The sequence below is a fragment of the Oncorhynchus masou genome, chromosome 9 (genome assembly GCF_036934945.1).
Source record: "Oncorhynchus masou masou isolate Uvic2021 chromosome 9, UVic_Omas_1.1, whole genome shotgun sequence".
Lineage (NCBI taxonomy): Eukaryota > Metazoa > Chordata > Actinopteri > Salmoniformes > Salmonidae > Oncorhynchus > Oncorhynchus masou.
The window spans coordinates 30,575,939-30,600,228 of record NC_088220.1 but is presented as its reverse complement, the minus strand read 5'-3'; the positions used below and the strand labels follow the sequence as shown (position 1 = coordinate 30,600,228).

Sequence of the window (24,290 nt, the reverse complement as noted above, 5' to 3'; positions counted from 1 at the left end):
ACATGCATCCTGTTTGCAAAAGAATAACTAAAGTAAAACTGAAAAAATGTGGCAATGAAGTGAACTTTAAGTACTGAATACGAAGCGTTTTGTTTGGGGCAAATCCAAATCAACACATCACTGAGTATCACTCTTTATATTTCCAAGCATGGCGGTGGCTGCATCATGTTATTGGTATACTTGTCATCAGCAAGGACTAGGGAGTTGTTTAGGATAAAAAAAATAAAGAGAGAGCTAAGTGTAGACAACATCCTAGAGGAAAACATGTTTCAGTCTGCTTTCCAAAAGACACTGGGAGACAAATTCACCTTTCAGCAGGACAATAACCTTAAACACAGGGCCAAATATACACTGGAGTGGCCTACCAAGACAACATTGAATGTTCCTCAGTGATCAAGTTTCAGTTTTGACTTAAATTTGCTGGAGAATATATGGCAAGAATGAAAAATGGCTGTCTAGCAATTGTCAACAACCAACTTGACAGAGCTTTAAAAATATTGAAAAGAATGAAGTGCAAATATTGCACAATCCAGATGTGCAAAGCTCTTAGAAATGTACTCTCACTCCCACCTATTTAAGGAACGTAGTCCCTTGAGTCCATCATCAGCTTGATGCGTTCTGGCTCACGACAGTAGAGGAGAAAACGAATGCATCCACTTCCGTTGTGGATCAATATTGTGACATATCAACCCTTTTATGTACAAATATCCCTATCTAATGTTTCTGACCTTCAAAACAAGCTATAGAATACATGTAGAATTGCTAAGGGCAAATAGTGGTCCAATTCAAAAAATCATATTGTTAACTTTTATTAAATGTGTATGCCCACTAATGTTTCTTCACTCATGATCTGTAGTTACTAGTGTATATCAAGGTAAACATCTGACGTTCTGCCCCTGGGCAAGGCAGTTAATCCAATGATACTGGTTAATACACTCAGCCCTCCCCCCCCCCCCCCCACCTCTTTGATTCAGAGGGGTTGGGTTAAATGCGGAAGACACATTTCAGTTGAAGTCAATTCAGTTGTACAATTGACTAGGTTTCCCCCTTTCACTTTCCCTGTCTTTTGCATTACTTTGAGGGGTCATAATTTGCAAGGCCTCAACAAAGTCCGTTTTTTGAAGTGCAGTCTGTTGGCATCCGCAATGGCTGGTCCTCCAGCAATCGAAGTCTAGTCACTTGCGCCATCTAGTGTTCAATGCTGGCTAGGATCTGCCTCTAAGGACTACAGTACAGTATCACCACATTCACCACACTTCAGGCCTTCATATGTAGACCATTACAATGACTGATGCTTGTCCTGGAGAGTAATTTTCTTCTATACTTAATGTACTCTATTCTCTATCCTCAATAGAAATGTAAAGGTCATTTCCGATTGATCCGACAGCGTTTACCGTGAATGCAGTCTCCGCTAAAGCGGGAGCAATGCCTTAAATATTCAATCACGCTGTAATTCTGACCTTACGCGATGCGGATTGAATAGAGCCCTAAGTAAGGTTCAGTAAACTATATTTCATATTTTATATCTGATTCAACATGGAAGATGGTTGTTTGCTATAAGAACGCTTGAATCGTGTCTTTAAGTTGGCTTGATTAAACGATATTCTATGTTTGATTTCCCTTTGGCTTTGACAGTTTATGTGATAAAGCCATGTACAATGTGGAAGGCCCTGTTAATACTGTACCCGTTTTTAAATCCTGCTTATGTGTCCAGAAAAACAGAGCTCCCATGTAAAAACCATCTGCTAATGCCTATTGTCATCTCCCGTTGATGTACGTCAATGCATTTCAGTGGAAAGTGGACAGGGCCTGCCTAACCGGTTTACCCGGCACATTAAAGGATCGTTTTCCATCCATTTTTTTTTTGTAATATGAGAGGAAACTATTCTCTGCCCTCGGCAGGAAGTATCTCAGCGAGCGTTTTCGATCACTTTTCTTAATTTCTGACCCAGAGAGCACAGCAGTTTAGTGACTACACTCCGGATCAACAAGACCTCCAAATGCATCTTTAATGAGCATTTTAGAAAGTCATAATGGCACTAATGCTCGTCGGTTAATGATCTTCTGCAGGCCCCGCCTCTACGCTTCTAACGTCTACGCCGATGACAGTTCTTTGAATTATCTGGTTTAAACTTTTGTAGCATCTTCTTGCTTTCATTCCAAGATCCGACGACTGTTTGCTCATATTGAGGACACTTTTCTTGGCTTCAAATATGCATCGAAGCAAGACTTTTCCCTTGAGGAAATCTGCGTCAGGTAGGCGGCTCTTCTCCTTTCCAAGTGTTTCTGCACATTTTAGATGTTTGTTTGGCTTCTAGGGATCTAGCCTACTTCCTGATGCACATTGGATATTCTTATATTCCAATTTACTTTGTGTTTTGCTGCATGGTCTGTGGCGGAAGATGGTTGTTTTTGACTGTTGAGCACTGTGAAGAGGCAGAGGCGCACGCCCTCTTGCCGGAGCTATCCATGGTGCTGAAGTAAAGATGACCTCTGCGATAGAAGTGCGGTAGATGTCTACCAAATACAACTAGTCGGAAGTTTACCGTTTATTATACGTAGGCTATGTATAAAACTTGATGAAGTTGATGGATAGAATTCGACATTTTACATATCGGTGCATATCAATTATAACAAACATATCGGTAATATGTTAAACGGTGTGTATGTTGAAAGATGATATATTCACAACAGATCACTCAGGTTGATATTATTGGATGATCAAGTTTGAAAAAGCATACCCTACCTAACTTTCTAGTAAAATATGTAGGCTGTTATACTCTCGAGTCTTGAGTCTTTTCAGAAATCTGCTTTTAATATGGTCTATTCGCTATGACAGTAATCGATGGATTAATGATTGGGAAATAGTTTATTTCTATGTAATTGATCGTAACAGGTTTGTCTTTATTTTTATGAACAAATCGTTTTAAAAATGCAGATATTTGGCTTCTGCGTGTAGCAGTGTATGCAATGGCCTACTAATGTACAGCACTATTGATCTATGGATCATGTAAAGTTTGTGTACGGCAGCTTCAAATCTGGACTGTAGGTGGCACCCTTGTGGAGGCTTTGATTAGGATACGATGCACAGAGAGGAAACGGAGACGGTTTTAAAGGGAGGAATGGGGAAGTATAGCTACTGCTGCTTCTTCAGGGAGTTATTGAAAGTAGCCTTGTCAGTGAGGGAGGTGCTGTCTCCTTACGTATGTTTGATCTAGCAGTTGATGCAATAGCAGGATATGAATCCTGTCTTTTTGTGAGGAGGTTTGTTCGATGACTATCCGTTTCACTGAGTTGCGTGCCATCGATTTTTGTTTTTTACTCCCACGTGTAAAATGTAGATAGATTGAATCAGGGGCGTGCGTTGTTTATGTGTTGCTCTCATGTACTATCAGCTCTCAGTCTCACGTCAGAAGTAGACGTTCCTCCATGTTTCTCAAACGTTACATGTCGTAGTTGTTCCAAACGTATGTGTATCATCATTATCATCAACATCCTCATATTGTTTTGTTGTAAATAACTGATAGAAAATATGTGTAGGTGGCCCTTCGTCTTGTACTAGGTTGAAGATAACAACATCTATAAAGTATATAGTTTTGACCCAGCCGTCAGTGTAAGGCAAAGGCCAGACTACCATGGCAACACGTTGGTCAAAAATGTGGACACGAGCTTCCTGTTGTCGCCACATTCCCATCTCCTCAACCTTCTCTAGGGACAGGCAGGATGTGAAATATTGATGATGGCTCAGTTTCAACCCGAGACTCATTTACTCAATCGCCTTGTCTTGTTTTATGCCAGTGGCTGCTTTCAGAGTTTTTCTTCACATGAGTGTATAGGTGGCAGAGGTAGCCCAATCCATCTTCGACTGTGTCAGGGCTTTCCCACATTCTGAGTCATTGGTCACCGTACCTCTCACTTGAGCACCACGGTCACGTTTGTTTGGGTGTCTGCAGTGAAGCAGGTGGGAGTGGGCAACATCTCAAGGCAGTGTCGTTGTCCAAGGCACTGCAGTGGAGTTTGGGGATGCGGGTCGCCTTGCTTATCTCACACAATCATAATTAAAAGTGCTAAAATTATTGCAGGGACCATGGCTAATTGTATATTGACAATGCATGATAAGGAAACTGTGTTGTCTATTAATTAGTGTTGGCTACGGGATCTACTGCGAGTGATACGCTTTATGAGCAATTTCATCCCCAACTTTTTTGATAAATCTTTCGCATGCGTAATGGTTATGCCTAAAAGACATACTCATTGAATCGGTATTGAATAATTGAAGGGACACAGAGAGAGGGTACCAGAATATTCTCATGCTCCCCTCCACCCCCACTCCCCCTCCCGGTTCCCCCCGCGCTAGTTCTGCGCCTGGTTAGGATGCTCCCTGGGAGCGCAGCAGTATAGCTTAGACTGTGCAATATGCACTGGGGTCTGATACTGTGTTTGTAGCGGTTTATTTCATATGTCGTCTTGTTTGAACAAGAGAGGGAAAACAAATTTAATCTCTATAATAATTAGTCTCTCTATCCTCTCCCGTCGCTCTATCTACTAAACCGGTTTAGTCCGTGCACTGTACTAGCAGCGCTTTGCCCGTGACGAGGGAGATTAACGACCTAAAAGATAAAAGGAAAACATCACCATTGGAAACGTTTTCTCTGCGTTTTCTAACAGGTGTTTTCTGGCTGCGCATTAGCGCGGGCCACAACCACCTGCGTCTGCGCCACTCTTCATGTGCATGATCCCTGTTTTTGTGGGTTGGTGCAAAACGGCTTTTAGGGAAACAGCTGCGCGTTAGTTATGATGCTGGAGAAATGCCACTATTTGTGCTGTACGAGAGTGGAACATGTGTCTCGTCATTTTTTGTTGAGGACTGTTTTTTCTTTCCGGAGATAAGATGCACCGTTACCGAGCTACGCCCAACAAAACCAACAGAAAAAATATCAACTTACAGAACATTTAATAGGCATCATTTTGAAGAAGAGTGGAGGTACTTTTTTATGCACTGACTGCATTTTGAATTCATTATATTTATTTCACAATTAACGAGCAATGACTGCGATTTGCATTTGAGGAATCTTTGGATGACCACTGCTGCTTGAGAAAGATTTCCAATAAAACAATTGAAAGGGGTAGAGGAGAACATTTTTCATAGTCTGGAAGTTTTCTCCGGAAACCCGTCAAACTGGCCATGGCTGCAGCGTTAGCCAGCTCCCTTATTCGGCAGAAAAGGCAGGCGAGGGAGCGGGAGAAATCTAATGCCTGCCGCTGCGTTAGCAGCCCGAACAAAACGAAGCCATGCGAGAAACCGAGCAGGCTGTCTATGTTCTCTCGGGTCAAACTCTTTGGCTCCAAGAAGAGGAGACGGAGGCGACCAGGTCTGTTTTGGGTATCGCTAATTCCGTTAGACCATCACAATTCATACGTTTGATTTCTGTTGCCATTTCTTCAGTTTCATCATCACTTTCCCCAACTCTGCTCTGTGCAACAAATATCAGGGGCACTGGACAACCAAAGTGGCTATATAGGTATAGGAACAACATCAACATTTATAAATGATTCGAATTGATACATATATATTTTTTTTTAAATATCCATAGAATGTTAATCAAAATCTATAAATGCAGATTTATATCAAAGGAAAGACAGCTAGAAGGTCTCCCTATGGATGTGTATTTTAGTTCATGCACAAAAGTGTGACCTATGACATTTCAGACTGTTAATAACTACCTAAGTGATGTATTATATTGGTGCTTCATCCCTCAATGTCTGCTCATGTAATCCCATGTGGACCATTACAATAGAGCCAGCTAAACAGGATTAGAGCATAACACAAGCCCACTGTGGTCTTTAAATATCATTGCCATGCTTATGTCTGTTGTCTGAATCCACAATGAGCAAGCTTAAAAAAGACTCTATGCAGATATATTGCTTTGGTGTACTACCATAGGACACAGGATGTACAGCAGGCACCCAAGCATTTGAATAGTTTTGTGTAATTTCACCAAGTTTAGAAAATGATGAAGGATATGTATATCTTTCTGAAGAATATGTCAAACACACTTTGTGAAGTTTAACACATACTGTACACATGTATTAAACTTTTATATTTGGGGATTTCAAAACCAACCGCAAAAACTTCCAGGGTCATTTCCTGTACAGACAGACGGTCTGTATTTCAGAGCAGTGCTCTAACAAAAAAACTGATAAGGCATCCCAACAGACCTCTCAGTCCCTGAATGGCCCATGCAGAATAGTCTGCCAAGGTGCGATTCATGTAGTTAGTGAAGGCTTAGCCACTGCAGCTTACAGGGCCCAGACAGAACCTCATCCAGAACCAGACATCCACAACCAAACATCCACAACCAGAGTATACAGTGAAACAGACCAGCTTGCTTTTGACCGTTAGCTGTGCTACATACCAGCACTACCTTATGGCTGGTTCTCTGTGATGTTTACAAAGCTACATGAGCCGTGGCCCTTGGTTAATGAGCACCGCTGAGGTTTGCTGAGCGTGACTCAGCCCTGTGCTTTCAGACCTAAATGAGCTCCAGTTAATTCCTCTCCCATCAAGTTCACAGGCTGGTTCAGGCTGTTTTGTAAGTGCATTATGCAGGTGGGGGTGGAGTGGAGGAGATCGGGGGTGTGTTGCTCCGGGGGCTGGGGCTAAGCTACCCTGCAGTGTTCCCTCAGAACTGGACCCATACCATGATACCAGTCTGTACCCTCTTTCATCCCACCTCATCCCCCTCTTCCATCTCCCTGAGGCAGAACTGTGGAGTCGGGAGGGCACGGGGATAGGGAGTGTGTGGTTTACGTAACACATATGTGGAGCCTCAGCAGAAGCAAGAGACTTTTCTGCTGCGGCTATGCGAGTGTGTTTGTGTATGGATGTGTTTGGGTGTGTCAGTGAGTGTGTGAGTAGAGATCCCCGAGTCTCCTGGTAGAAAAAGCCGCCCACTGATTTCACCTTATGACGCCATTCTCTGTCTCCGACACATTGTTTCCTTGTGATGTAACACCTTGTGAATGTGTGTTTTGAAGGCAGCACAGGAATTTACAAATCAAGAAGTCTCCAATGCAATTTTATCCTCCAATCCACATATTTTCATTCAATGCATTTTAAGCAACGTTGAAGAAATGCTCTTTATGGCTTGTTACAGGAACCCAGATGGCTACCTAGCATCACACCCAGTTTACTTATGGTTAGTGGACTGGCATTTTGGCGCAAATCTCTGCCTTTGAAAAGACGTCAGCCTCCTGATGTATCAGTCTTAAAAGGTTCCTATAGTAGGGAGCCACTGGTGCAAAAGAAATAGCCAAAGCATGAGTACTGGCCAGGCGGTAACCTTTGTGAGGGTAGTAATGGCAGTATTGAAAGGTAAAGCAGATGAAAGAGAGGATGAAAGGTGTGGTAAATGATGATAAAGGACAGTCCTCTAGGGAAGGGAGCACGGGGAAGGGATAGCTCTTAGCGGAACATGACACACCAAAATGTCAAGCTTGTGTCATAATAGGCACTTCCAGGTTTTATTTTTTTATATAAGATATAGGCCACCGCCTTCCCAACTAAAATCTCTTTCGATGGAGTTTGAACTACTGACTTTGTTAATCCATTGGCTAGCAGAATTTGTACTTTGTAATGTAGTTGTCCCAGAACATTTCTTTGGATGGCATAGATGGATGGAATTTCCCCCCCACTATACATGGCCATCCATTACACCGTAGAAGGAAGTTGTATACCCCATATTTAAAACACGGCATTTTCACTAGGGAACAAACAAACATAATATGGACAGTTAGCATTTTAAAAAATCAATCAGTGCTTATCCTGGATAAATATTGACTCTGACTGTCAAGCACCTGCTCTCCATGTAATCCTCTCAGGTGCAGCCACAGGCCCCTTTGGAATAAACCCAGACTTCCTTTCTAGTCTCCCTAGTCCTTCCCTGTTCCTGTGTGTGGTAGAGATAGGAACTGTTTGCTCATACGCCGGTATCCATGGCTTGATCTTCTAGACGTAGGCAGAGATGTGTTTGCGCTGGTCCCTTGAGCCTTTGGAGAGCTGAGAATGTGGCAACGCAGGGCCTATTGGGAGCAGGACTGGGGGGACTGGTTAGTTACTTAAGCAATAAGGCCCGAGGGGGTGTGGTTATATGGCCAATATACCACGCCTAAGGGCTATTTTTATGCATGACGCAAAGCAGAGTGCCTGGACTCAGCCCTTAGCCGTGGTTTATTGACCATACACCCCAAACCCCTGAGGTGCCTTATTGCTGTTATAAACTGGTTACCAACATAATAAGAGCAGTAAAAATAAATGTTTTGTCATACCCGTGGTATACGGTCTGATATACCACGGCTGTCATCCAATCAGCAGTTTATAATGTAGTTTATAACCTAGCGTGCCAGGTTTATAGGATTACAGAATGTCTTGTTGTAAGATACATGGCTGGTGGACGGGTGAACAAGGTTCCTGTGGGGGCACAACTCTCATCACCCTCTACCCCAGTCCCTTTTGGAGAGGGTGCACAAAACTGAACTGAAACCAGCACCTTGGTTATACAACAACATCAGCATCTTGATTATACAACAACATTAGCATCTTGATGCAACTTCCTCTTTCTCCAGGAATGAGGCAAGCCTTGATGCAGGATCAGAGTCTGTCTCCAATCTCACACTCCCCCTCTTCTCCCCCCTCCCTCTCTCCCCCTCTCCTCAGAACCCCAGTTGAAGGGGATTGTGACGAAGCTGTACAGTCGACAGGGCTTCCACCTGCAGCTGCAAGCCGATGGCACCATCGACGGGACAAAGGAGGAGGACAATGGCTACAGTAAGTCTCCTCTGCTCGGCTGGCACCAGGGACATATTCATTAAGGCAGTGGTTCCCAAACGGGGCTTAAAATTAATCATTATAATAAATCAAATAGAATGGTTTTATATAAATAATTCTAGCAACAACAGATTAAACGACTTTGGCCGAGGGGTCGGTGGAACAAGTTAAGAAGGTACAATACAATATTATTAATCTACAATATAGGCTACCCTTAGATGTACAGCAGGGTCTGGGAGGCACACAGGGATCCACAGTACTTCATCAATGATCCATTTTTAACTCAGTACTTCTTGTATCCCCCCCAAAATGGGTTCGAACATAAATGCACTGTAATCTAAGCTTTCAAACTGAAAAACGGCCCCATTGGAAAATGTGTATAATTGCAGGAAATTATCTTGAAACCTGCACATTTTCTCTCCAATATGAAGAGGGAGGGCTTTAAAAGGTTATTTCCCAGGGCCTGAGACTTGGTAAGTCTTGCCATGTGCTGCAGCAGTCATAATTAAACTCCTTGTATGCTATTTTTATAGCACTCTAAAGTCAGAATTGTGTACTGATTTTGAGGGCGTCCCTGATGAATTTGCAATCACAAAAGTGGTCTCCGGCACCAAAAAGTTTGGGAACCCTTGCTTTTTGTAACGGAAGACAAAAACGAGTATTACTTTATTGGACAAGTTCAGGTAGTCCCTTCCTTTTTAAGACAGTTTTCTTCCGTGGGTGTCTAATGAATGCTGCGTTGTCCATCAACCTAACCCATCTACTTCATGCTGATTCCAGACCATAATATTTCCCATGTCAATAAACCCGGTCATCAGTTAACTGTGCGTCAACACAGTAAACAGTCTGTTGGCACAGTAATGAACATCAAATTAACACTTCTTGGCTGGTTCCGTTTCAAAGAGGAAGCACAGCTTTGATCTGTACATTCTACATACTGTTCTAAGTTGTGGCTGAATTTTTTCTCGCTCGGATCACATTTGAGATCTCTCCACTGCTGCACATTTACTGCGTATCTCATACAGATAGACTTACACTGACTGTACAAAACATTAAGAACACCTGCTCTTTCCATGTCATAGACTGACCAGGTGAAAGCTATGATCCCTTATTGATGTCACTTGCTAAATCCACTTCACTCAGTGTAGATGAAGGGCAGGAGACAGGTTAAAATTAAAGAAGGATTTTTAAGAGATATGGATTGTATATGTGTGCAGGGTGAATGGGCAAGACAAAAGATGTATGTGCCTTTGAACGGGATATGGTAGTAGGTGCCAGGCTCACCGGTTTGTGTCAAGAACTGCAACATAGCTGGGTTTTTCACACTCAACAGTTTCCTGTGTGTATCAAGAATGGTCCTGGTCCACCACCCAAAGGACATCCAGCCAACTTGACACAACTGTGGGAAGTATTGGAGTCAACATGGGCCAGCATCCCTGTGGAACGCATTCAACACCAAGTAGAGTCCATGCCCTGATGAATTGAGGCTGTTCTGAGGACAAAAGGGAGGGGGGGGGTTCCTAATGTTTTGTAAACTTAGTGTATTTGGTTCAGTCTATTTGTATCCCTCATCAGAATTAAAATCCCATATTATCCCTTCCTCATATCTTCCAAAGCCTTTGAGATGTGTAAAACAAACAATAGAATAGAAAGTGTCTTACAGCAGTGATATGGAGCATTATATTGTGTTTAGGGAGATCAGTCCAGTGGCTGATTGGCTTTTTTCATCTGTTACAGACCTTAGTAAAACCAGGCTTTCAGTAATCCACACATTATTGATAATTCAGTACCAGTACTCCCACTGCTCAGGGTGCTAAGTTCTGCAATGGGCCGATTAAAGTAGAGATAGATAGCAAAACGAGAGCATACACCCACCAGGCACAAACACAATCCAACACATGTGGATAGATAGATATTAGATAGATGTACAGACTGATGGAGAGTCCCAGGGTTTTCTGTGCAGCCTGTTAAGAGATGCTCTCATCCTGATCACCGCACAGTAACTATTGACTGACAGCTGCTTCCTGCTTTGTAATTGCTGGCAACGGTATTGGATGTCATATGCTGTTGTGACGTTATGACGCTAGTCAGTAAAAACATTGCATTAAGAGGTAATTGACTGATGTCGTTATAGGAACACAAGTCCTACCCTGTTCTGATAATACCTATACTAGAGTTGCCTTGGCATAGTGGAAGGTAGACTATTAACAGCCCCAGAGCGCTATTCCCTAGGCGTTGGCGCGACTCGGAAGTGCCCGCCCTGTGCCTCATGGTGCCGCGTGGTTCGTCGTCAGGGCACTAATGTAATACCTGCGGCTGCCCGGATCACCATCACCCCGAAACTAATCGAATGTGGCATTCTGTGAGAGTGTAAATTAGCCCCGACTATATTCAATTAGTCACTTAAGCCAGATGACACTTCTATCACACAAATGAACACCCGTTCTGTGCAGCCTGCGTGTCAGTCGGAGCAATAACAGACTCGGTAATCGTCTGGTTTTATTATGTTGCCGTCGCGGGGAGGAGAGGGGGAGGGATTAGGGAGGAGGGAGACATGAATTACATAGAAGGGAGGGAGCCTACTTAGAGAAGAGAGAATGAACACAACACACACCAACCACTCCCCACTCCCACGTCTCCTAGAGCTAGTTTGATAGAGCTGTTAACAGTTTCAGTCCTATTGAGATATGTTATGTAACACTTGGAAGAGAAAAATGATAGAGCTGAATAAGAACGGGAGAAAAGTGAAGCCGTTTGCACCGGTCCAAAAATAGCGTTGTTAGGCGCTGGGTGCTCTTGTCTCCATGGTGACGGGAGCGCAGTCCTCTCTGAGCTATGGTGTCTTGTGATGGTGGGAGAGGAGCTACTCAAATGCTAGTGCACACACACACACACACACACACACACACACACACACACACACACACACACACACACACACACACACACACACACACACACACACACACACACACACACACACACACACACACACACACACACACACATACAAGCATTCTAACATTGCTGAGGTAGCACTCATGAATATACAGCAGTGTTCGTTGATGTTTTTTTAAACTTTTGTTTACCAAATCCAGAGCCGCCCAACTTTTGCTCTAGCTGGGCAGGTCATTTTTTGGGCATGGAATTATTTGAGATATCTGGAGGATATTTTTTACTTTTGAAGTACTATTTTAAAATCCGACAGACTTCATTAGATAGGCAACATTCTGAACCATTATGCAAAATATCATCCAGCGCATACCAAATAATTTCCAAGTTTCCAAAGAAGGAGCACCGATTCAAGAAAGGCGATTCATCCACTTCCTTCTTGCTGTCATAATGCTGCTTAAGTCCGGTTATACCCTTAAACTAAGATTCACATACATTGATCTAATTGGCTAATCAAGGCGTGGGGTTGGGAAGCCTTTGTCACCGGGTACATTTGAATCTGTGTTAGTTTGTCCCTCCTCTCTCTGTATGTTGAGCAGTAATATTTATGCTGATGATCTGAGCTCTGCTTTGTTCCTTCATAATCATCTCCTATATGAATGGTTCTCAGACTACAGTACAGAGGCTTTGAAGTGGAACAATACCATAATATGTAGTCACGTGTAGAACCTAGTTAGTCTCTTACCAGGACTGGGCATGTGTTTTACTGTTATGTTCGTGTTGAATCTCAGGTGTTCTGTGAGATACAAGTAATTGAGTTTCCCCTCTCGAAAATCCCAGGCGGCCGATTGGCTGGTAATCCCCCTGAAATGAAGTTTACCGCAGCTGTGTCTGTGTGTGGGTCTCAGCACGCAGCCAACAGACAAAGAGAGGGAAAAGGAGAGAGAGAGGAGAGAGAAAAATATTAAGCAGATAGGTCCATGTAGTCAGAGCTGCAGCAGAAATAGATGGAGAGAGAGAGAGATGGGAAGGGGTAGAGCGAGCATTATTAAGTGGAGAGAACCCGTCGTGCTGCAACGGGATGAGCTGTAGCAGGAATGTGGTCGTCTATACCATGAATGTAATGGAATCATGTCTATTCCCATACGAATACTTTCAACAACAAAAACACGTTTAGCTACATCAACAACAGCAAAAAACAGCGCCATGACCCACAAAGTACTTCCACCTACATGAAATCCAGTTATCCACATAGATCCTCTGAAAATAGCAAGACACCTGCTTGTTGAACACCTCATTCCAAAATCATGGGCATTAATATGGAGTTGAACCTCCCTTTGCTGCTATAACAACCCCCACTCTTCTGGGAATGCTTTCCACTAGATGCTGGAATATTGCTGCTGAGACTTACTTCTATTCAGCAACAAGACGATTAGTGAGGTCGGGCACTGATGTTGGGCGATTAGGCCTGGCTCGCAGTCGGCGTTCCAATTCATTCAAGGTGTTCGATGGGGTTGAGGTCAGGGCTCTGTGCAGGCCAGTCAATTGTATGCTGTAGTGTTAAGATTTCCCGTCACTGGAACTAAGGGGCTTAGTCCGAACCATGAATAACAGCCCCAGACCATTATTCCTCTTCCACCAAACTTTACAGTTGGCACTATGGTAGCATTCTGCTGGCACCCAACAAACTCAGATATGTCGGATACCGAGATGTACCTGGAGATACAGCCCAAAACCACTCCCCTTTCCCGGGATAAATAACTGTGAGAAACCAGTAAATGAAAAGAAATGATTTATATGAAATGGAACTGGAACAGAAATGGAACTTTTAAATTATATGGGATGTCTAAATGTGTCTTTTCTACGGCCTCTGCATGATGAATCATCAACCCTCATGGTGGGGACAGACAGCCCATCTCAGTAAGGAGTGCAGTTCACAATGCATGGAGACCTACAGTATCATCTCACCACGGTAACTTTGTTTCTTGTGACAGGTAGGCCTGCATTTGCTGCAGCATAGGCTATGCTACAGTAATATAAAGTTCGAATGCGCGTCTAATTTACCCATCTCCACCTGACTTTCGGGGTCACCTTATTTCTTAATTGTAAAGATATCTATATTTTTTGATTGCAGCTGCAGTGTTTTAAAACAGCCTGTCACTCGAATATCGTTGCTTTAAATCAGTGCACATGGGAGCACTCTCTCACAGTCTTTCTCCATCAACTCCATTCAAATTGAATCCAAAACAGATAATCCTGTTCTAGATTGATAGATTGCCTTTTATAGATGTCCTACCCCTTTCAGGTAATACATTCAATGCAGTATTAGCCTTATATTTAGCTAATTGATGATGAGTTATGCATAATAAGCCTCTAACTTATAGACTCTGTCTCTTATAAAGTACGCAAGCAACTGTGCTCCACTGGCCCCTCTCCTTAAAAAACCCTCCTTAGCTCTTGGAGTCCCATGCAAGAAAAAAAATAAATTTGTTTTTATAATTTCTTCTACCAATAGACTATTTGAAGAGGGACACAAGCTCTTGTTTGCGAAATGTTAAATACAGCAGGCCAATAAAACTCATGGGTAGTTTGAAAGAAGAGCGAATGCGCGATGGCGGTAGTAGGCTAAATCAGTTATTTATTCTGGCCCATAACCATTCAATCTTCGTGAAGAGAAGTGAAAGCCTTCTGCATCTAAGTCTAGTCCCATATCATTCAATGAAGTCATTGTATTGAGGAAGATATGGACAATGAAACTTATTTAGTTTAACTGTTGAAAGTGAGAAGGAATGAAGCAACAATAGAGAGAGGGAGTAGGCTAATAACATTAGGGGGAAATATTATGAAAGGTATATATGTGTCAGTCGACACATAATTATACAAATAAGCCCTATTATATGTCCAAAGTCAAATCAAATTCGCTAGCCTGTACTTCTAACTTTGTAGGCCGCATGTGCTGCACCCGAGTCACATATTCTCTCCCTGCATTATCATGGTAAGAACAATGTGCATAATTAGAGTGTGTAATGCAGCATAATACAATACAGTATTGTAAAACAGTTCGCACAAAATATTAGCCTACTGGAGCTGGTTTCATTTATTTACCCAAGAGAGCATATAGCTAGCTATATCTATGGGCTTTTATTTTTCTTTAATGTGCAGTAGCCTATATCATGTATGTATTGGATAATGGCACAATCATTTGTTTTTTGGGGGCTTGGGCTCATTAAATGTCTTTAAGGCTCATAAACTTTTGTTATTGACCAAATACTTATTCATTAAAAATTCATTAAAAATCCTACAATGTGATTTACTGGATTTTTTTCCTCATTTTGTCTGTCATAGTTGAAGTGTACCTATGATGAAAATTACAGGCCTCTCTCATCATTTTAAGTGGGAGAACTTGCACAATTGGTGGCTGACTAAATACTTTTTTGCCCCACTGTATATAATGTAGCTAGCTGATCCCAGATCAGTTATCTCTGTGTACAAGGCAGCAGATGTTGCTCAGGGTGGAAGGCTCCGATGGGACTGGGATCAGCCAAGGTCTGCAGGGGAAGAGAGGATGGAGGAGAAGAGAGATGAAAGAGAGGAGAGGAAGGAGGAGATGAGAAATGGAGGGAGGAGAGGAGGACAGAAGAGCAGAGGGTGAATTTACAGCATCATTCTGCAGTACTACCTCTACAGTGGGTTGGAGTAGCTTTTTACTTGATGAAATCCCTACTCCTCTTCTATTGTTCACCATGGAAGACTGGGGAAACACAGAAGCTGTCTTAGTGTTAAAGTCAGGGGAGAGAGTCCATCACAGCTGGACTGCTTACATGGGCTTCCTCTCTGGAGGGAGGATGTAGTTATTTAGAGAGGATCTGTGGTGAGACCCCTGTGTGGTTGTTCCTAGCACCTTGAACCTGTCAGTAAACTAAGAGTGAAAGAGAGAAGCATATATATATATTTTTTTTTACCAGGCATGTCAGATAAGAACAAATTCTTATTTTCAATGACGGCCTAGGAACATTGGGTTAACTGCCTGTTCAGGGGCAGAACAACAGATTTGTACCTTGTCAGCTCGGGGTTTGAACTTGCAACCTTCCAGTTACTAGTCCAACGCTCTAACCACTAGGCTACCCTGCCACCCCAAACACATATCAATGCTGATGTTGAAAAGAGAGAACTTTGTCTCTTCACCTTAAATATCCTCTCACATTGTTCTTATGTCGCTGGCATCCTATCTGCCCCATATAGACAGGTGTGTGTGTGTGTGTGTGTGTGTGTGTGTGTGTGTGTGTGTGTGTGTGTGTGTGTGTGTGTGTGTGTGTGTGTGTGTGTGTGTGTGTGTGTGTGTGTGTGTGTGTGTGTGTGCCTGCGAAGTGTGTGTGTCCTTATATTCCTGTGTGATTATGTAAATCTCCACACACAGAGATGTGCCTGTCTTTATCCCATAGCCCAGAGTGACCCTGTCCTCTGTTGCCAGAGGGCATGCATGTGGCAGCACTGTGTGCAATTAGTGCCAGCCAGGATAGAAGAGGAGGGGGCAGGACACAGCAGCAAAGCCACTGTTTGGCTCTGATGTTAGCGTAACTCTAAGAATGCAGTTACAATACATAACAGTAGTAGTTACAATAACATCTTTACAGTTACAATAGGACATAACAGTAGTAGTTACAATAACAGCTTTACAGTTACAATAGGACATAACGGCAGTAGATACAATAACAGCTTAACTTTGAGAGAAAGGGCACAAATCACTGTCTCTGTTTGCCTTTTTTCAGTGAGTGTGAGCGATGATTATTTATTCCTTTTTAGCATTATTTAACCTCTTTAAGGCTACATCATTTGCCTCTCTCGACCGCTGCTCACGCTATGAAAACCCCCTCTCTGTTCCGGAGTTCAGGAGCAGACCTCTGTGGTGGCGGGCTGCCTCTCTCTCCCTTAGCGTATGAATGCAGGGGGGGATTGTGGCCAGGGGAGATTGTCAGCTTTTTGGCTAGCACAGTGACAGTAGGATAAAGGTGTGAGCGGTTTGGCATATGAGGGTAGAGCCGGGTGGGAAGAGGTCTCTGTTCTGCCTGCTAAGCTAAGCAGTACTGTAGCTAACTCCGTAGAGGAGACTGGGGTAGAGTGAAAGGATGTGGTTGGCAGGAATAGTGGGGGCAGAAGTCTTAGCTTAATGTATCGTTCTCTACTTAGATTAGCTCTGCTCCTGGTGGCCTCCCGAGTGGCGCATCGGTCTAATGCACTGCACCGCAATGCTAGCTGCATTACCACAGATCCTGGTTCGATGCCGGGCTGTTTTACAGCCGGCTGTGGACAGTAGACCCATGGGCGACGCACAATTGGCCCAGCATCATCCGGGTTAAGGGAGGGCTTGGCCGGCTGGGATGTCCTCGTCCCATCGTGCTCCAGTGACTCCTGTGGTGGGCCGGGCACAGTGCACGCTGACACGATCGCCAGGTGTACGGTGTTTCCTCCGACAGAGTGGTGTGGCTGGCTCCCGGGTTAAGTGGACATTGTGTCAAGAAGCAGTGAGGCTTGGCGTGGTTGTGTTTCGGAGGACGTACGGCTCTCGACCTTCGCCTCTCCCGAGTCAGTACGGGAGTTGCTACCTGCTGGTGTTTAGTCACCCTAGATGCCCCCTCAAGCAGGAAAACTCAGACCGAGGCATGGCTTCACTAAATTCTATTTACTGGTGGATAAACAGTGTGCGTACTCTCTACTTCACAAGATATTAGACATGTTTTTCCCCCTCCATTTGGTGACAGGATTGTGAGTAACTCTCTCTTTCTCCTCCCCAGCCATATTCAACCTCATTCCAGTGGGGCTTCGAGTGGTGGCCATCCAGGGAGTTCAGACCAAGCTCTACCTGGCCATGAACAGCGAGGGCTTCCTGTACACATCAGTAAGTCTCCCCAACCTCACACACACGTACAGTTCTAACCTCTCCTGCTCTCCCTGGTAGAACACAGTGGCTCCATATAGCCACATCTTTCATAACCTCACAATCATTAAGAGCTACCTACAAGAAATATCCTCCCTGCTACTTTCTGGCACAGCCACATACCCATTTGCAGTGCAAAGTCAATGCTACATCATGATCACAGAGCATGTGGAATACTGAGCTCTCACCATAATGACATGTTTCCTAACAGGTGTCCCCAGTTGTTTACCATCTGTGCCCAGCCCTGCCTCTCTCACCAGGTGGCTAGAGTGGGTGTGTTAGCATGGGGCCTGGCTGGCAGCATGATTTGTGGTGGCGGGGGTGATGAGTGTGTATGCCTGCTAATGTGTGCGCGTGTGCGCGCACTGGTAGTGATGAGGGTGGTGGTGGAGAAGAGTGTGTTTGTTTCTTTGTTTATGTGTGTGTGTTGGGGTGGTTCGGCCCTGTGCCCTTGTCCCTGCCCCCACACCCCATGCCTGCGTCTGACCTTCTGGGCTGTACGGAGCTGACATGCCGCTGCTCTGGCAGCAGTCCGCATTACTATGGTGACATGAACAGCTGGAAGAAACAGATGCAGTATGTGAGAGAGAGAGAGAGTGTGTGATGTCTACTGTTAATTTTTATTGTTTATTTCACTTTATATATTATATACCTTACTTGCTTTGGCAATGTTAACACATGTTTCCCATGCCAATAAAGCCCCTTGAATTGAATTGAATTGAATTGAGAGAGAGAGAGAGAGAGAGAGAGAGAGAGAGAGAGAGAGAGAGAGAGAGAGAGAGAGAGAGAGAGAGAGAGAGAGAGAGAGAGAGAGAGAGAGAGAGAGAGAGAGAGAGAGAGAGAGAGAGAGAGAGAGAGAGAGAGAGAGAGAGAGAGAGAGAGAGAGAGAGAGAGAGAGAGAGAGAGAGATTATTATCTGTAATAAGTATAATTCAAACATCCTTGTCTATACTCTCTTCCATTCTATTTAGATATAATATCTTCTTCACTTTCTAGTTGACTATATCTACCTATCTAACCTAATTATATCAGGCATATCTGATATAATTCAGTGCCATTAAAAAGCTGAAGGATTTATAAACAGGAGGCCATTGAAATATATGGCTCTGGCAGCAAGGCTCCACATCTTTGATTAAATGTGCAAAGTTCTGAATAATTCAGTTCCCATGCAGCCCAAAAAAATATCCCTTTCTCTCTGCCTCTTCACAAAATGTCACCATCGTAGCACAGGGTGGCGGACTGGCCGTGACTGGGGAGAATGACAAGGATGCCCATGAACCCTGAGAGGAGCGTGCACAAGCAGTCACCAACACACGCAAAACACACACACACAGAGTGACAGATAGCCCACATGGTCACACCAATGGGATGTGTGATGTACAATGCATTATGGGGCATTGTGTGTAGATTGATGACGAAAAAAAAACGATTTAATCCTTAGAATAAGGCTGTAATGTAACAAAATGTGAAAAAAGTCAAGGAGTGTGAATGCTTTCTGATTGCAGTGTATATATGATAACAGTCTAGGCACTGACCATCCTGCATGATGGAGATGAAGACATGCTCACATAACAGCAAGTCAAATACTTAAAGCCCCAAAAGAGCAATCATGGCCAAGTTAAGACGCTTAGAGTCAAAAGGAAAGGACTCTTTTGGTGAGCCAGCTGGCTAGAAGTCAGACGACATGCTTGGAAAGAAGCTAACAACATGTTCCCTGAAGAGTTAAACCTCATATAATCCAATGAAAACTCTTCAAAAGTCTCCAGTTTTCAGATATCAACTACAAGTTTAGTATCCGTTCTCCGTGGTCCAGGGCTTCTTGGTCATAAACAGCCCTTGGCCGAGATTCAATCCGATTGCAGCTTGTTGGCAATGCACCATTTAAATGTGGTCTTCAGGAACGTTGCCTTTAAAAGCCGCATTGTCAACCAAAAAAAATCGAAATCGAAATGAATTCCATCCCTTGTCTCAATAAGTCTGATCAGACTGTCGTTACGGGGCCATAGTAGAGCAGAAGGAACCTTAAAGCCATAGTAGAGCAGAAGGAACCTTAAAGCCATAGTAGAGCAGAAGGAACCTTAAAGCCTGGTAGAGCAGAAGGAACCTTAAAGCCATAGTAGAGCAGAAGGAACCTTAAAGCCTGGTAGAGCAGAAGGAACCTTAAAGCCATAGTAGAGCAAAAGGAACCTTAAAGCCTGGTAGAGCAGAAGAAACCTTAAAGCCATAGTAGAGCAGAAGGAACCTTAAAGCCATAGTAGAGCAGAAGGAACCTTAAAGCAATAGTAGAGCAGAAGGAACCTTAAAGCCTGGTAGAGCAGAAGGAACCTTAAAGCCATAGTAGAGCAGAAGGAACCTTAAAGCCATAGTAGAGCAGAAGAAACCTTAAAGCCATAGTAGAGCAGAAGGAACCTTAAAGCCATAGTAGAGCAGAAGGAACCTTAAAGCCATAGTAGAGCAGAAGGAACCTTAAAGCCATAGTAGAGCAGAAGGAACCTTAAAGCCATAGTAGAGCAGAAGGAACCTTAAAGCCTGGTAGAGCAGAAGGAACCTTAAAGCCTGGTAGAGCAGAAGGAACCTTAAAGCCATAGTAGAGCAGAAGGAACCTTAAAGCCATAGTAGAGCAGAAGGAACCTTAAAGCCTGTGTGTAATTACTCTACATTATAATGACCATTATCACAGGGTTGAAACATATCTGCTGGGATATAGAAAGCGGAGAAAGCCTGAGGGGAAAACAGAGACATAATACAAATAACCCCCCCCCCACCCCCAATTGTTAACAACAGTCCTCTACCCGTGCTCTGTTCCCTCTGAGTGACTTTAATGACATGAACACCGCTGCCTCTAATTAAAACGTATGTGCTGAGCTGCTGGTTTAATAGAATTGAATAGAATAAAGCTGGATCCTGCCTGGATGTGTGTGTGCCCGTGTGCCTACCCACGCATGCGCGAGAGTGTGTGTAGTGTAGGGTTCCCAGGTTATTATACTAGCAGCCTTCATAGTATATATAAAAGAGCGCTCAGAAATACTCTATTTACTAGATGCTATATTTAACTCACCTGTGGTGGTGATTCATAGAATAAGCTAAAGTGCTCCCCTCAGGTGTCTGTGTCTTCGTGTGTTTGTTTTATGGTTATTCTGCAGTATACACAGTAACAGAGAGAGAGAGAGAGAGAGAGAGATACAACCCATATTTCTGTTTATTTATTTTCCCTTTTGTACTTTAACTATTTGCACATCGTTACAACTCTGTATATAGACATAATATGACATTTGAAATGTCTTTATTCTTTTGGAACTTTTGTGAGTGTAATGTTTACTGTTCATTTGTTATTGTTTATTTCACTTTTGTTTAATATCTATTTCACTTGCTATGGCAATGTAAAGCCTGCTGTATTTGATAGAATCTTGATTTAGCACTGCTGGTGCTTATAGTCTTGAATTTCCCCTACACACTTATACAGCCACCTCCAGACTAAGATTGTGCAACCCTCCGGCAGCAACATAGCATTCAGCTTTGTAAATGGGGCGATAGTTGTGGTTCATGGAGGAGGCAAGATTTTCCATTTGAGCTGAATTAGTGAGTGGATTGAATTGATTGGTTATTCAGCAGGGTGTCTGATAACCACTTTTCGGGCTGTCTGTGTGGCTGACTGCTCCCTGCTGCTATGGTAAACTGCTGCATCTTCACAGGAGGGGGGTTTTGACCATTTCTGGCCAGCGTTTCAGGGAGATTCCCAATCAATGGTGGAATGTGGCGACGTAGGCTAGCCAGGGAGGCAGGGGCCTGCTGCTGTGGTGTTCCTTCGTCTGAGTACCATTGTGTAGGTAGGTGGTGGTTGTGAGTGTGTTCAAGTGTTGGTTTGTGAACGTGTGTTTGAAAACCTTCTAAAATGTATTCAGAAAGTATTCAGACCCTTTGATTTTTTTCACTTTGTTACGTTACAGCCTTATCTTAAAATGGATTCAATTGTTTTTCCCCCTCCCCCCCACGCGATACTCCATAATGAAAAAAAAAATAGTTTTGGGAATTTTTTGCTAATTTCTTAAAAATAAATAACTGAAATATCACATTTACATAAGTATTCAGACCCTTTACTCAGTACTTTGTTGAAGCACCTATGACATTTTTTTATATATATTACATATACAGTACCAGTCAAGAGTTTTAGAACACCTACTCATTCAAGGGTTGTTCTATATTTGTACTATTTTCTACTTTGTAGAATAATACTGAAGACATCAAAACTATGAAATAACACATATGGAATTATGTTGTAACCAAAACCAAAAACTACTTCTTCAAAGTAGACACCCTTTTCCTTAATGACAGCTTTGCACACGCTTGGCATTCTCTCAACCAGCTTCATGAGGTAGTCACCTGGAATTCATTTCAATTAACAGGTGTGTCTTGTTAAAAGTCAATTTATGGAATTTCTTTCCTCCTTAATGCGTTTGTGGCAATCACTTGTGTTGTGACAAGGTAGGGGTGGTATACAGAAGATAGCCCTATTTGGTAAAAGACCAAGTCCATATTATGGCAAGAACAGCTCAAATAAGCAAAGAGAAACAACAGTCAATACGGAACATTTCAAGAACTTTGAACGTTTCTTCAAGTGCAGTCGCAAAAACCATCAAGCGCTATGATGAAATTCTCAAGAGGACCATCACAGGAAAGGAAGACCCAGAGTTACCTCTTCTGCAGAGGATAAGTACATTAGAGTTACCAGCCTTAGAAATTGCAACCCAAATAAATGCTTCCGATGTTCAAGTAACAGACACATCTCAACATCAACTGTTCAGAGGAAACTGCGTGAATCAGGCCTTCATGGGTGAATTGTTGCAAAGAAACCACTACTAAAGGACACCAATATGAAGAAGAGACTTGCTTGGGCCAAGAAACACGAGCAAAGGACATTAGACCGGTGGAAATATGTCCTTTGGTCTGATGAATCCAAATTTGAGATTTTTGGTTCCAACCGCCAGGTCTTTGTGAGACGCAGAGTAGGTGAACGGATGATCTCTGCATGTGTGGTTCACATCGTGAAGCACGAAGGAGGAGGTGTGATAGTGTGGGGGTGCTTTGCTGGTGACACTGTCAGTGATTAATTTAGAACTCAATGCACACTTAACCATCATGGCTACCACAGCATTCTGCAGCGATACACGATCCCATCAGGTTTGAGCTTAGTGGGACTATCATTTGTTTTTCAACAGGACAATGACCCAACACACCTCCAGGCTGTGTAAGGGCTATTTGACCAAGAAGGAGAGTGGTGGTGTGCTGCATCAGATGACCTGGCCTCCACAATCACCCGACCTCAATCCAATTGAGATGGTTTGGGAACAGTTGAATTGCAGGGTGAAGCAGCCAACTAGTGCTCAGCGTAAGTGGGAACTCCTTGAAGACTGTTGGAAAAGAATTCCAGGTGAAGCTGGTTGAGAGAATGCCAAGAGTGTGCCAAGCTGTCATCAAGGAAAAGGTGGCTACTTTGAAGAATCTGAAATATATTTTAAAATACACTTTTTTGGTTACTACATGATTCTGTATGTGTTATTTCATAGTTTTGATGTCATCACTATTATTCTACAATGAAGAAAAAGGTGAAATAAAGAAAAACCCTTGAATAAGTAGGTGTGTCCAAACTTTTGACTGGTACTGTATGTGTAATACATGTACATATCATTGCAGACTCATTATTTGACATTTCATCTACTGGGGTTGTGGGTGTTTGTGTGTCCATGTTCTTTTGTCCACGTGAGAGAGCGAATGTGTGAAAGGAAGGAGCAGGAGGTAGAGTGTTCAGTACATGTGTGGGTGACGCAGAATGCACCAGTGAAAATGTATGAATCCAGAGGAGTCACAATGTGTGGGAAGAGAGGGAATCAATTAAACATGTATTTTCCTTGATCCTGTCTACTCTCCTCTCTGCCCTATTCTAGCTGTTTTTCATCCGGCCTCGTATGTAATATTCAGCTCCTCACAGTTTGTCACAGCCGTCTTGACTCACCGTTGCTGAAAAATACAGCTAGATGGTAAAACAGGCTTTTCATTTTGTCGCAGGGAAACGATCCTCGTACACACCATTGTCACCAAGATGTGGTAAATGGTTTTACAGTGTCTGTCGATGTTCTGTATGGTATGTTTTCTAATCAGGTAGGCTATCAAAAATTAGCCATGAAACTGTGCATTTCCTTAAATTCTTTAATAGTGTTTCTCTGTGACAAAGGATGACCATTGGAGTGTTAATGTTGACGTCAATGTTCTCTTTAAAATGATTAGCTAGTGTCACGACTTCCGCCGAAGTCGATCCCTCTCCTTGTTCAGACGGTGTTCGGCGGTCGACGTCACCGACCTTCTAGCCATCACTGATCCATTTTTCATTTTCCATTGGTTTTGTCTTGTCTTCCTTCATACCTGGTTCCAATCCCATCAATTACATGTTGTGTATTTAACCCTCTGTTTCCCCTCATGTCCTTGTCGGAGATTGTTTTTTTTTTGGGATGTGCTATTTAATGTTGGTGGGGCGATGGGTTTTGTACCCACTTTGTTATTTTGTACATTTTGAAGTTTTGTCAGCATTTATTAAACAACTCCGTTTATACCAAGTTCGTTCTCCTGCGCCTGACTTCCCTG

At 43.1% G+C, this 24,290-nt stretch overlaps 1 protein-coding gene across 5 annotated transcripts in view; it reads left to right on the top strand.

The window, feature by feature from the left end:
- The window catches only part of LOC135545831 (fibroblast growth factor 13-like), a 191,415-nt gene that overhangs the window by 150,147 nt on the left and 16,978 nt on the right, over positions 1-24,290 (top strand). For 3 of the 5 annotated variants that reach the window (XM_064973753.1, XM_064973755.1, XM_064973752.1), the window contains 2 exons: positions 8,717-8,827; positions 17,512-17,615. In XM_064973753.1, the coding sequence (XP_064829825.1) occupies positions 8,717-8,827; positions 17,512-17,615 (215 nt within the window). Of the gene's footprint in view, positions 1-1,883; positions 2,257-4,413; positions 5,373-8,716; positions 8,828-17,511; positions 17,616-24,290 lie in introns of those variants that run through there. The other 2 variants (XM_064973756.1, XM_064973754.1) reach the window with 2 other exon arrangements.